Here is a 14,402-nt window from a genome sequence, read left to right as displayed (position 1 = left end):
AGATTACAGAGATTTTGATACAGCCTGACCAGTCACAAATAAAGAGTTGCAGTCGCATCCAAGATGCAAGTGGGAACAATGAATATCTACAATGTATTCAATATATCCAATCAATGGCATGTTGCCATTCTAACTTCAGTTATTTTAGTCTATCAAGAATTAGCAACATAATATATGGACTACCTTTCACTGTCAAGTAAACTTCAAGTAAGGACTATAAGTAGTTGCCTTGTCTCAGAAAAGGCTTAAAGAATTAAAGATCACAAAACAAACTGCTCTGCTCTCTACATCATGCCTCAGGAATCAACAGAAACTGTCTTATGAAATTTTACTGGTAGTGTGTGCTGGACTGAGGAAGCAGTTGAACTTGGAAAATGAGGAGGAAAGGAGAAATAAAGGGCTAGAATTAGGGATCAGTCCATTCATTCCCTGTTGGCTGAGATAGAAAGGAAAGAATAGTCTCTCAGAACCTCCTTTAATCCATCATCCAAACCAACACTTTAATTACTTAATTAAAAGTGGTTTTTTGCCTATTTCTTCCTCCACACACTCTCCTCTTTCTTCCTCCACACACTCTCCTCTGCAAAGAAACTATCTTGCTAGGCATAAATATTTAGCCTATAATATTTTTCATAAATGAAAGCATCTTACAATGACCAAACTGTGTGTATTTCTGTACAAATATAGATACTGTCTAATTTCATGCCTAACAACAACAGCCTATATTAGAATTGTTTATTTAGCAAGTGAACAGATAAAACAGATTAGCAAGATTAACTCCATGTGTTACAGCAAGAGAGAAAAAAAAATTCTCAACTTCTAAACTGGATTTTTTAATCAATATTGTATTCCACTTTTAAGATGTACTTCATGTACATTAATCCTAACACAACAGCTTTCCCCTATTTAGCATTTCTAATCAAATGTTTTTATTCATCATAGCCCACTATAACACCAAAAAATCCATTACTGTGTAAAGCCTTCAGTCTTCAACACTTAGGAGTGGCATGTTGGGACCAGATCGTTTGGTAGATTTAGGATTAAAACCTGTCATAAGAAATACAGGTTGACCTCTGATTCTTTCATCTTTCTTATTTTCTTGTTAAAGGCAACATTCATATGAAATTAGCCTTTCAATTTATAAAAAAAAAAAAAAAAAAAAAAAGCTTTAAAGAACGTGTACTACAGTGCAAGATTCAGTCCTGCTGAATTCTGACACTAAGCTTTGTATTTTCTCCTATAAATACATATTGAACTTGTTGAGGTTTGTACTTTCTAGGGCATGGCAATGATGTAGTAAAAATTATGTTTATATACTTGAATGTAAAGCAATCTGAGAACTTCAATTTTTGTGAGAAGATTCGACAATTTAGGAAAAAGTTCAAAATTATTTTTAACTTTTAATTTTTTCTTTAAATAAATCATTTATAGTTAGGAGACATTCACCTGATAGCAATATTTTTAAGCAGACTTAATATTTAGGCTTGTTTTAATGCCTTATTGACCTAAGATACACAAAACTCCTATTACTTCTTCCTCTTTCAAGTCCACATTCGAGACACTCATATGATAAAGGTATTTGTGGAGATGTACTTTAAGTGATTGAATGCTTAAAATTGAATTGGAACCTTCTTCCAAGTTCATTAGAATTTGAGGCCACTTGATATTTTCCAGGCCAAAGTTTGGAGATAGTGTTTTCTCATTCCAAAGGAGCTTGTCTAAAGAACACCCTAGTCACAAAGCTCTGAAAAAATTGTTTCAGATTTCAAACATTTAAAGAAATACCTTTTACATAGAGGCAATGGGAGCAAAGCTGGCAATGTAATTTTCAAGTAGTTATCTTTATAGCCTTCAAGGGGTGGTCTTTAAAGCAGTTCTTTGATGTCAGCCACAACCTTGTACAGTCTCACTGCATATGGCTTTATTGGATAGACATTTTTTCAGGTAGGTAAACCAAGTGAGTCTTAGTTTCTCATTTAAAAAATTAAATATACAAAAGGTTACCTTTTTTGGATGCTTCAAAACTGTCATAGAGATTTATCTTTTGGGTGTCATATGTTAATGTGGTGTTTGGCAGAAGAGTTCTGTTTCTGTTGATTGTGTTCACAGCAAATCTGAAGGCTAATTCTTCAGCTCCCATTGGACCAGATTCCACACACTCAAAAATGCCTCCTGGTAGTGGGAGAAAGAAGAAAGAAAAAAAAACAAACCACTAGTAAGCCAAAATGGCATGCAAGAACATCTTTAATCATTAGTTTGGGAAAAGATTTATCAGCCTGAAATTTTTAACTTAATAAACCTGTTGCAGTTAAATTATCTCATTATTTTGGTGAGGTTTGGGTCAAACCACAAATAATCTAGCAAGAAATCAAACTTACCTTAAAGAAAACCTGTTTGGTTTTTTTCCATACAACATTCCTTTTACTACTATTGTGAATAAAAAGAGTGTGGCAATATAAACTAACCACACTATTTAGAAGCAAAATAGGAGAGAGCTGAAGCATATGTAATCATTGTTTTATATAGTTGAACTTTAAATACTCTTTAAATACGTCTTCCAGATCAACCACCACTTATGTGTGTGGCAGGGGTGAGGGAGATTTCTGGATTCTTGTTTTGTGCTCTTCTAGACTTATGACACAGCTATAATGAACCGGAGAGTTCACTGAAAATGCAACATATAAAGGATCATGGAACTGAGATGCCCCAAACTGCCTCCAGAAATGAAGATGTATAGATATTTTAGCATGACTGTGTGCCTGAACTGATAAATATATTGAGCAAAGAGTTCCATTTTACTCTTTTGCACTGGGCAGCATATACGTGCTAACCTCTTTCTCAGTAAATACAGGAAACTGAGAAACTACAGCCTGCATGAGTTCTATCATGCAGTGAAAGCATGCCCAGACAAAGTGTACTGCCAGAGTAGGACATGCCTCAAATGACAGGCAATTTCTAGAATGCATCTGAGCCAGCTTCGGTCCTCATGCTAACAGCATCTGTCTATACTAATTGACAGCCAATGGCCATCATCTCAGGATCACTAATTACAAGCCAAGCACTGTATCTGAGCAAGAAATGTTTTTTCATTTGCTGTCTCCTAGCTTGTGCTTATTGATTTCCAAAGTAATGTTGCTACCTGGGTTTGTATTGTCAAAAAAAAAAAAATTATTCAACACTCCACTACTTTCTCAGCGAGAAGCTCTCAGAATCTGAATATACAGAAACTGAGTCAGACCAAGCTTCAAAAACTACAATCAGTTTGTGAACAGTCTTGTTGTGCAGTCAAGTAGATGAATCATTTCTAAAGCAAAAAGAATGTGTATTTAGTTATCAACTCTTTCCCTATCCAATATCACCAAATATGAAAACGCTTTTCAGTTTTGCAAACCTCCTACCTCATCCAACCTGTTTCTCACTACAGGATGGAAGTGTTAAATTTTGTCCTGCAGAGGAGCCCTTAAATTCCTGGTGAAAGCCCTAGGGGCAGATGCTCAAATTATATTAATTTCAAAGCAAAAGTACTAACCACTGAGAGGAGATGCAACTAATAATTATTTAAACCTTAGTTATTTAAAACAAAGAATAAGGCACTGATGAGAGGCAGATGCATAAGAAAAATTTAGATACCTAGGGAAATGATCCAAAGTGGTTGAGTGCAGAATGTACGTATAATCAGTAACCAATATTAACAATACTTCAGAAGCTAAAGCAAAAGAAACTTGTGTAACACTCAGGTAAAAACAGGCCTAGTACACCTTAAAACTGTAAAAAAATGGCCATGTCTATTGGCACAATAATGCAATATTAACATGAAAGGCAACCAACTGCTTTTGACATTAATGAAGCACTCTATTCAGAAAAACATAGTCTGATAGACAAGATTTTGTGCTGCTTAAGGCTTACAGTAGCTAAACATAGGAGGGTCCTATTTTGATTTGGGGAAAACATTAAAAATATGCTGCAGAAAGCTAGAAATTAGTGAATAAATAATAAGTATAGATATTAAGAGACAAAAGTATGAAGATGTTTTCATGAACACAATGAAAATTGATAGATTTTATAGGCTTTCCTAAGGCATCTGGAAAGTAGTTATTCAAATGTATTTGGATAAATCAGTATCACACAAATAGTTATTAAAAAAATTATACCCTAAGTTACAATGGATTCATAAAGAGAAATAAACATTACAATATCTCTTTCTTCTCCCTGAATTTTTTACATTGGAAGATTTCTTCTTTAATGTCAATGTGCCTGAATCTCAATACAATCTTCCTTCTTTATTCCTGTATTTTTCATTCTACTCATTTCTAAATTCTTGAGATGAGGAATTCCTTGCAAAAATGCAGCCACTACTGTCAGCATAAAATAAAAATAAGGATGAATTTTGACCTCCAATATGTGGGTAATTTCTAATGATAGTGACAGTCCATCACGTAGTAAGATAATTTTATGAAGATGACAAAGTCTCTATCTCCTGTGAGTGGCAACGATGTGTAATTTCCCACGTGCACCATTCAGTGGTTTCTTCCCTCACTCACACATTTGTCCCTGTGATGAATGTATCCCTTGCAAAGCTGGCAGCATATGGTCTGTCTGCCTCAGGGTAGATTTCCATTCCTAAAGAAAACAAAGGTAGAATAACCTGTTTCTCTTGTCCTATGATTAGGATATTTTACTAGAAGGAATGAAAACATAGCTTCTGATTCCTGCTCATGAATATTTTCACATTTTACACTAGATAGACACTGAGTTAAAAATAAGACACTAGAGGAGTATAAATTAGACCATATATTCACAGTTTCCTTCCAGTTTTCTAACCTGTAGCATGTGAAACTTCCACTAGGCTCCTTTCATTTCAGTTTTGTATCTGTCTGCTCAAGCAGCAGGGAAGGAACATCCCACAATTAAGTGCTTTGGATGCTGGCAGGTGTAGGTTCATCTTAACTTTCACACTAAGAGACTCAAATCAACAGGTTCTCAAAGTGCACCATGTCCTACCAATATGCAAAATGGCTGAAAATGCCAGGGTCCTCTGTAGTGAACAACAGCTGCTAGCTTTGGCCAACCTAACACTGCACACAAGGCACTGGTATTTTTTAATTTAATTTCTGAGCAGTTTAAATTGAACTCACACACTAAGCAGCACAGGAGGTCAGGCAGACACATGTCTGCAGTCTGAATATCAGAATATTGTCACGAAACAGTTCCTCATTCTCCAGACAAAAGTTCTTTTAAGCATGTATGGAAGTCTATGCTTCTGATATTTTCAGGATTCTCAGCAAAGGCACATAAATGAGTTTAAACATTGACAGGAATGTAAAGTTTTAAAGGGCGCTTTCTCCATTGCTGCATAAGATGCAAGCAGAAACTTATCTGGTAAATTTAAGTTGCCTTGGCTTTACCATTATGTTCCTATATTTGTTACTGACTATGTAAATAATAGCAAAAAAAAATACTTTCAGTATTTCTAGAGAAAATGTTGTGTAAAATCCACTGGCTTAATACTGGGAGACAAGCCACAAATTACACTGCATTTTTTAGTAAAATGGAAAGTAAATGAATAAATAACTGGGTTTGCACTTCAGGTATACTCAATTATAAAGGGGAAGTGGTTTCCAGAAGCTGTTACAGCATACTGAATCATGTTGTTCCCTCCCAAGCAGGCTATTCTTTACTGCTCTTATACCTTGTATTCAGGACAGCCTTATTAATAATCAAATTGAGTAATGCACTGCATGCTCTCAGATAAGCAGACAGAGGAGTCATAAATCTTGCCACTGATACGTGGACAGGCAGCCAAGCCAACGTCTATCTCTGTCTAACAGCTTGAAAACTGCAGGTGTTGGGGGTTGTCATATTTTTAACACCACTTATAAACCTGTACAGGCTGAAACACCAGTTCTTATATATAACCAGAAGAATATCCTAGGAAAAAAAAATGGCTAAATTTTCACTAGCTACCTCAAAATAGAGACAGACAACTTAAAAGCAGGAGTAAGATCTGTATTTAATGCTTAGCTTGCTTTAATGGTCTCATATATATATTACTTCTTCGTTTACAATATTAATGATACGTCAGTTCATTTCTGCCCTATGACATTAACACTGGGGAATATAACATCACGTATCTACAGCTCAATCTGTAGCTCATGAAGTTTTATTGACTACCTACAGTAGATGACTGCTATATAGCTGAACACTTCAAGTTTTTATTGTCATGATAGTCACTTAGCAAAAGCTCACTAGATTTTAGTCGTGATCAACACCTGAAGAATCACAGTGATGAGAAATGTTTAAGACAGGCCATTCCAAGCCAGATATGCAAGAGCAATAGTAAAAGAGTCTTTAAATACTGCATAATTTAGAGTGACATCCACGATATCCTCTTAATCTTGATATATTAGAACTGCTTTTACTGAACCTGAAATCCACTAGGAATTTTCATCACAGTTGTCACTATGCAAAAAAAGAAAACTTTATATGACCAATTTATTTTACCATAACCAATAAAGAAAATCCAGTCTTCAGTGTCATTCTGATACAGTAACAGTTTCTTCAGTAACAGAAACCACTGGGGAAAAAATAATAGTAATATTTTATCAAAAAGGATAGTAGGTAGTGCCTAAAATAGTATGGGTAATGTAGATGTCCTTAAAGAAAGTCTGAAATAGTTTCTAAAACAATTATACAAGTAAAAAAAATCTGTTCTAAAATTGTTCAAATGAAAACATCTGTATCTTCCACCCAAAAAAAAGTTGAAGAAGTATTGCCAATTTTAGTTCACAAGACATCTTGGTTTTCTCTAATTTTCAAATAATTTTCTCCAATAAAAAATCCAGAGGGAAAAAAAAAAAGAATAAATCATCTTACTATACATTTTGGCAAATTTTACCAAAAAATAGTTGGTCCTGCTTTTAACCACCTAATTTCACAAATAATAGGATAACCATTTGAATGATTCAGCTTTCCATTTCTATTCCACAAAACAGTCATAGATATTTTTCTCTCCATAAACATTCCACTTTGGGGATCACCACCTTGTATGTTTTGCATTATTATCTCCATGTAATATGTGATAAAACCCCACAGAAAGTATGACAGTCCTTAACTACACAAAATCACTAGATGAATACAAGTGCCAGAACAAATTATTTGCAAATCCCTCCTCCTCTTACATCTGGAGAACTTTTGAAACAGATGCATGCCATAAAGCTTGAGCTACTGTTAACTGCTTGAAGTAATCCACATTCAAGCGAGCTTCAGAAGTGTCTGAGTAGAACTGCAAACAAGCAAAATAGCCAACCTGGCTAATAATAAATCAAAGAAATTCTCCTTTGTTTCTATTACAGTCCCAAGTTTGTTTCAGTAGAAATAAATGTTATTTAATTACAGTAGGTACAGACTATTTTACCATCTGTGCCCTCTGAAAATGTAAACTTTTAAATATTTAACAGAAGACCACATTACCTCAGCTTATAATCTGACAAATCAGGTGAAATAAAGCTTACAGACTACTTTAAATTACTGAATCTAAAATAATTCTTTTTCAACATCATTGCAAGTATACCAACTCTATTCACAGAATTAAAACTTCCATGGTTTAGTAGTATCAGGACTTTACCAGACTAATTTCCAAATGTGAAATTGGGAAAGAACTATTTAAACATAAACTCATTCTAATGCAGAATTGTTGACCTTAACGAAGTTCTGGAAGCAATAACTTTAATCATAATTTCAATTTTAACTGTGATTTCCTTGTAGAAAGATATAAGATGAAGTTTCATTTTTTTCTACTATCAAAAAAAAACTTTATAAAGTTTTCACACATACACACACTAGTTATTGATAGCTGTATTTTTTTAAACATCATAGACATTATGTAATATATAACATAATGAGCTCGGCCCTGGCCAGTGGGTCCACCCCAGACCCAGCTGAGTCCAATGGCAAAGAAGAAAGTTCTAGTAGCTTCTCACAGAAGCTACCACTGTATCTCCCCCTGCTACACAACACCAGCACAAGAAAGCATAATAGGTGCTCTGCTACAGTGACTAATCAGGGTTGCTGGCCGAAGGCATTTTAGCCCTAATCAAGCGTGCTGTACTGTACTGATAATCCTGTTTCTGATCCTGTTGTGGATTAGAAAACTACAGAGGTGGTTCAGAGACTTCCATAAAGGTTGCCAGCTTAAGTGTGTGCTTCCTATAAATACAGAACAAAATTACATCTTAACCACTTCTTCTGTTTGGAACAGGATTTAAGAAAATTAATCACCTTCATGCCAGAAATTAAAAGCAAATGAAAAAAAAATTTCTTCTTTACAGCCTTTTCCATAAAACAATGTAGTTTAATTTTTTTATATCGCTGTAGAATATAGCGGTGTGAATCCGGACTATGTAATTTTTTTTTATTATTCCTTTTCAAATTTATATTTAAAGCAACAGGGAAAAGTTTAAAAAGACCACTTAACATAGAAAACTCTGCTTATTTGACTTTGAAGTGCTTTTTGTGTGAAAAAGACAATACACTTCAGCAGCGTCCTTTATCAATACTGAGTGCACATAGGGTCTGGAGGAGGGAAGCAGGATCTGGAATTTCTGGGGTTCATTTTTGTTGACTCCGATTTCCTTTGTGATTCTGGACAATAAGCTTTTCTGAAAAATAAACCTTATCACAAAACAGATGTAACAAACACTTCAACATTGCAACAGAGACACAGTTATTGGAAAATCAGTAACATGTTTTGAAATGAGACGTAATTTATGTTAAAGGCATTCATACAATCAGTGTATGAAGGCATGATCACAGAATCCTGCAAATCTTGCTCTATAAAATGCATAGAAATATTACCTTCATCATCTAAGTTACCTTTTGTTCGATATTTTAGTGCAATTGCGTGAAACTGGCAACTTTAAGACCTGTTTCTCCTAAAAAAAAAAAAATTGAAATATCCACAGATTTAAGACAAATAAAACTGTATATTTTTTGAGTGTAAAATATGTAAGGAGCTAGTCATCCAGTCAATGTTAGGCTTATGCTCTTAATTTAATATCAAAACAGAAAGAGTTTGCTTTGTTTTTCTTAAATGTGAGGAAATAATAAGAGATAATGTGAGAAAATAGTAAGTGCAGATCTCACTCGAACAAAAGCTTCTTTATCTTATGAAACTGGCAAAAAAAAGACTTAAAGATGAGTACATACAAATGAGAAATATCTTTAAAATTGTATTTAAAATATAATTTGATGCATTCTAACATCTTCTTTAAGTCAGATGTGACAAATGCCACACAAGAATCTTAGCTTTCATCAGCACAGTTCCAAATATGCTTTGAAAAGTCATTTAAAAAGTGCTATTAAAAATATTACTATGCTGGAATATGCAGCATACTTAAAAAAAACCAAACAAACAAACAAACACTGCTTCTGATAGCATCTCTGTTTATAAATATTACTCCTTTCTGTCAGAATATCAATGGAGCATGACTAAAGAGGACAAGCAAAACAAGAACACCTAAATACATTTATCTACACTATTAGAATGTACTATCCATAAAGTTTCTTCCCATTTTAGGAATATACATTAGCTCTGTCTGACATGCTAAGCAATTTATTACAGAATACATGGGATAATTTCAATGAAATTATCACCTTCACATAATATTTAGTCTCTCATGACTAGCAGTAAGAAAAGGAAACAAAACACTAAATGAAATGTGACTACAAAAATGGCCTCAGGAGATTTTACTGAAATGTGCTTTTTATTACTTTGGCTAACAAAATGTTTCAAACTGTCTGAAAACAACACACCTTTTTTTTTCTCCTGTGAGGACAGGCTGACAGAGTTGGGGCTCTTGAGTCTGAAGAGGAGGTGGCTTCAGGGAGACCTTATTGCAGCCTTTCAGTACTTAAAGGGGGTTCATAAGAAAGATAGGGACAAACATTTTAACAGGGTCTGTAGTGATAGGACAAGGGGTAATGGTTTTAAACTAAAAGAGAGTAGATTCAGACTAGACATAAGGAAGATATTTTTTACAATGAGGGTGGTGAAGCACTGGAACAGGTTGCCCAGAGAGGTGGTAGATACCCCATCCTTGGAAACATTCAAGGCCAGGTTGGACTGGGCTCTGAGCAATCTGGTCTAGTTGGAGATGTCCCTGCTTCTTGCTGGGGGGTTGGACTACATGACCTTTAAAAATCCCTTCCAACCCAAACCATTCTATGATCCGGTTTTATCCAATGAATTTCCTGCCAAAAAAAAAATGCTTAAATAGAAGAGAAAGTTGGGGTCAAGACTCAGATTTTCTTCTTGAGTACTTTACAGTCCCGGTCTGTAGTTTCCAACTTACTGTCTCATTTATTCCTATGCTTCCTTCAACAATACTAATGCACCTTACTGAACTGATATTGTATTGGGTCAGGTTACCTTCTGCTTGCTCTTTCTGGTCGAAAAATTCCTAATGCATCTTCAGCATCAAATATCAGTGTGTGCTAACCAGAAGTGCCTTCGGAGTCAACTCTCAGTTATCCAGATAATTTGACTCACCCTGCTAAGACCCAACAGCTAATTTAAAATAAATAAAATAAGCACTGCAGGATCTAGCAAATGAAAAACACATGATATGCATTACAATCTTTTTCTAAATAAAAAAAAAAAACACATTCTCACACTCAGGGCCTATATAAATCTTCAAAATAAATAACTTTCATTTCCTCTTTCCAAAAATATCAAGAAACAAAAACTGTATTGAAATTACTCACAAAAGCTTAAAAGTACAACAACACATCATAAAATCATTTTTTCTCTTGAAATAAACAGTAAGAGTACTCATTCTCATAGCTTTGGACATTAAAAAAGTCCATAAAAGTTTATTTGTAACCACAAAAGCACATAAAGACTACAACTTGCATCCTACAAATAGGTATTAAAAAATACCTGACCTGAGCCATGCTGAATGCCACGACTTCTGTTAAAGCAAGTGAAATTTGGGCATCTAGATCCCTGAGCAGAACCTTTTCCAGAAGTAAAATGTATAAGTTATCACCAACTTCAGAATGTTTGGGTTTTTTTTAATTTTTAATGCTTAATATTTAAATGTTCAGGAATTTGTAGACATTTAAGTGATTTAACCTAGTTAAAAACTGCATTTTCACATTTTTCTTCCTTCTGTTGAGATTTTCACAAATGGAATCCTTCAGTAACCTGAAACAATTCTTATGAAGTGTGTTTTCTAATCTAAGAGAGGGGAAAAGATAAAGGACCTACCTAGGCTTAATATATACACACACATATACAACAGAAGAGATGCAGAGTACTAAATATCATCTATGGATGATATGAGCTGTATGTATTTTTCACTATCCACAGAATAATTCCTCTCAAACAGAATTATTTTTGTAATAGTTCTAAGTAGTCATTCTCTGGGCTTATGAACAACATTTATAATTTTATTGTGTAGAAAGGTGCTACAACTGCCTCTTGAAAGGATGGATATTGCTGCTATTTAAATAAATACTTTTTCTTTCCACATACTTTTCAGACAAAAAAAGAGAATTGTGGTATTGCTGCTGTGCATAGCAAAGTAACCTCCAAAGAATCTACAAAGATTTGTTTCTTAATGGAAAAAAAGTAGAACTCTACAAGTGCTCCTCTGTGATCCCTGAATAAGCAGAAGCAAGAACTGGTAAACCCACTTGTTTAGCAGGGACTAAAAGCAGTGTGGTTGGTTTTTTGTTTTGTTTTCTAAGAATGGTATGTATGAGATACAAAATGAAAGATTCTTGTCCTGTGTATGGCACTGTAAAGTAAGAAAAATGAAGTTTTTCAGTAATTTTTCTATTTCAGGAAAATATTTTCAAATTTTAGTTTCCTACATCATGCTTCACATCAGTTCATAGTCACTCATTACTACTTCCTAACACTGTTATGTTACAGTGCATTAACTGGAACAGTTTATTATTTCCATTTCGTCCTTAAGGGTATTAGAAGATAGATTTCCTCAGTATTGCTTGGAGCATTTAATCTTCTTTTCAAAGTGTTTCCTGACTGTATTACAATTAAACAGTTTGAAATCACTGCTACAGAAATGCTGTGAAACAGTGGGAAAAGTTGCGATAATCATAAAAGAATTAAGAAACAAACTTCAAAATCAGACTGATTTAAAAGTTTAAAATGTGACAAGAACTTTTTGCTGTTACATTTAACGAGGCTTCACTTCAGTACTCAAATGTTCAGTTTCCAAAAATGCTTGAATTAGAGAGTTGCATAGAAATTAAGTCATTATCTTTTTATCTTTGTCACAATCTCACAAAAATCACTTCTGCCAGAAGTACAGCTACCCTTGTTAAAATACAGTATGTGCTGCTACAGGATTATGGTCTAAATGCTTAGAAATAATTTTCAGAAGACTAACGTGGGTTATGGAATATTATTTGGAAAAATCTTCACCATCCTTAATGTACCAGCCACTTGGATTGCACAGAAATTGTATTTCTGTATTCTCTCAGTGGTTCCTTTTTTGAGTCTTCATCCACAGGATGAAGAAAGAAAACAGTGATGTACGTAAGTACAGAAACAAGCAAATAGTATGAACAAACAAGTATTAGGTGCTGATGATAAAAATTCCAAGGAGCAAGAGATAGATCTGTAGTGAGATTGTCAAGTGGTGAGATGGATAAAAAGTTAAACTAAACCAAGAAAAGTTTCTTATCTTCAAAAGCAGAGATATTAAGTACCTCTGCTGCTAGGCTGTGCAAATTTAAAGTTTTAAAAATACATAGGTTCAGTTTCCTTAAGCTCAACTATTTAATAAGTTACACCATAGTGAAACATACTACATTTTGTAATGTGACTTAAGATAAATTATGCATCTCAATATGACTTATACAAACATTAGCAGAAGAAATTGAGACATTGTTCTCCAAAGAATTGAATGAAATGTACTATATAAACTCCATAAAAACCAAGAAATATAATTATATAAAGTTTCTTGAAACCCTTTGCATACTATTTCTCTTCTAAATATTACACAAAAGATGTAGAAATTTTGCCACAGATTCCTATTAATTCATTTAATTAATATGATAAATATCACTGAAAAAGCTTGTTAATGCATACGAAAGTTAAGTTGTTCAGAAACTGATAATTTGTAGCAGATTCATGTGGAGAACAGATTCTAGTGGGATCTTGAAGTAAACAAGCCAAAATACTTAATAAGTCTCAAGAGGCTCTGATTCAGTTTGATAAATATCAGAGATACTGATTCACTTCTCCAGCAATAAACCAGCGGTGTTTAATTCACAGTCTGGAAATACTACTGGAAGGGCCAGGGGAAGTGTCATACAGAAGTAGAAGGTAAAAACATTTGATCTGAAGCACAGAGATACTGAATACTTCACACTCCTCTCTCATTTGCAGTACCTTTGACTGTCATTTGTTTTTCTTAATAATTACCCAATAATCCTTTTCATAAAAGGGAAGGTGTTTATTTTTCTAATGACTGAAATATGATATAAATGTGCAAATGATACTTCCACAGTATCTCCTTTCACTCTGTTTCCATTGATATCCCAGAATTCAGCACTAGTTGTAGTTGTATCCAGAGTTGGGTTTAGATTTATCATCAATTATATGCAGATATTTTCCTTTATTAAGAGTCTAAATGCTAAGAAGTTATTAGCTAATATGATAATTATGCTCTAAGAAGTTGTTCACTAATTTGATAATTAAGTTTTAATTACTGAATTAGAAGCCTCTTGGGAAAAATTGAAAAATTGTTTTGGCAGGAAATCAGGAGTTATGCATCATACCTTATCTGAACCCTATCGATGGATTAAATATTAACTGTTATCTTATATAAAAGCAACTCTTCCTTTTTATTATCCCTTATATATATACTTCTAGTGTGTAGTCAAACTCTTCTAGAACATAGCCTCAATTCTCTCAGCATGTCCTCATAGGAAAGGTGCTCCAGCCCTCTGATCATCTCTGTGGCCCTCCTCTGGACTCGCTCCAACAGGTCCACGTCCTTCAGCTGGGGGCTCCAGAGCTGGATGCAGTACTCCAGGTGGGGTCTCACCAGGGCAGAGCACACCTTCGACCTGCTGGCCACGCTTTTGATGCAGCCCAGGATGCGACTGGTCTTCTGGGCTGCAAGTGCACATTGCCGGCTCATGTTGAGCTTCTCGTCTAACAGCACTCCCAAGTCCTTCTCCTCAGGGCTGCTCTTGATCCATTCTCCACCCAGCCTGTATTTGTGCCTGGGATTGCCACGACCCACATGCAGAACCTTGCACTTGTTCTTGCAGTTAAAAAAAAATTTAGATGATTTCAGGTTGAGGGAAGGACCACATTTCAAATCAGAGTCTTTCTCAAAGGCAAAGTTCTGCCAGTTGCTCACTTG

At 34.6% G+C, this 14,402-nt stretch overlaps 1 protein-coding gene across 1 annotated transcript in view; it reads right to left on the bottom strand.

The window, feature by feature from the left end:
* The window catches only part of GRIK2 (glutamate ionotropic receptor kainate type subunit 2), a 386,634-nt gene that overhangs the window by 260,467 nt on the left and 111,765 nt on the right, over positions 1 to 14,402 (bottom strand). The window contains exon 2 of the mRNA XM_086745932.1: positions 2,005 to 2,172. Within this exon, the coding sequence (XP_086602058.1) occupies positions 2,005 to 2,172 (168 nt within the window). The remainder of the gene's footprint in view (positions 1 to 2,004; positions 2,173 to 14,402) is intronic.

Source organism: Chlamydotis macqueenii, chromosome 3 (genome assembly GCF_036417535.1).
Source record: "Chlamydotis macqueenii isolate bChlMac1 chromosome 3, bChlMac1.mat, whole genome shotgun sequence".
Lineage (NCBI taxonomy): Eukaryota > Metazoa > Chordata > Aves > Otidiformes > Otididae > Chlamydotis > Chlamydotis macqueenii.
Note: the sequence above shows the minus strand (reverse complement) of the source record. Positions and strands in the feature narration are given on the sequence as shown.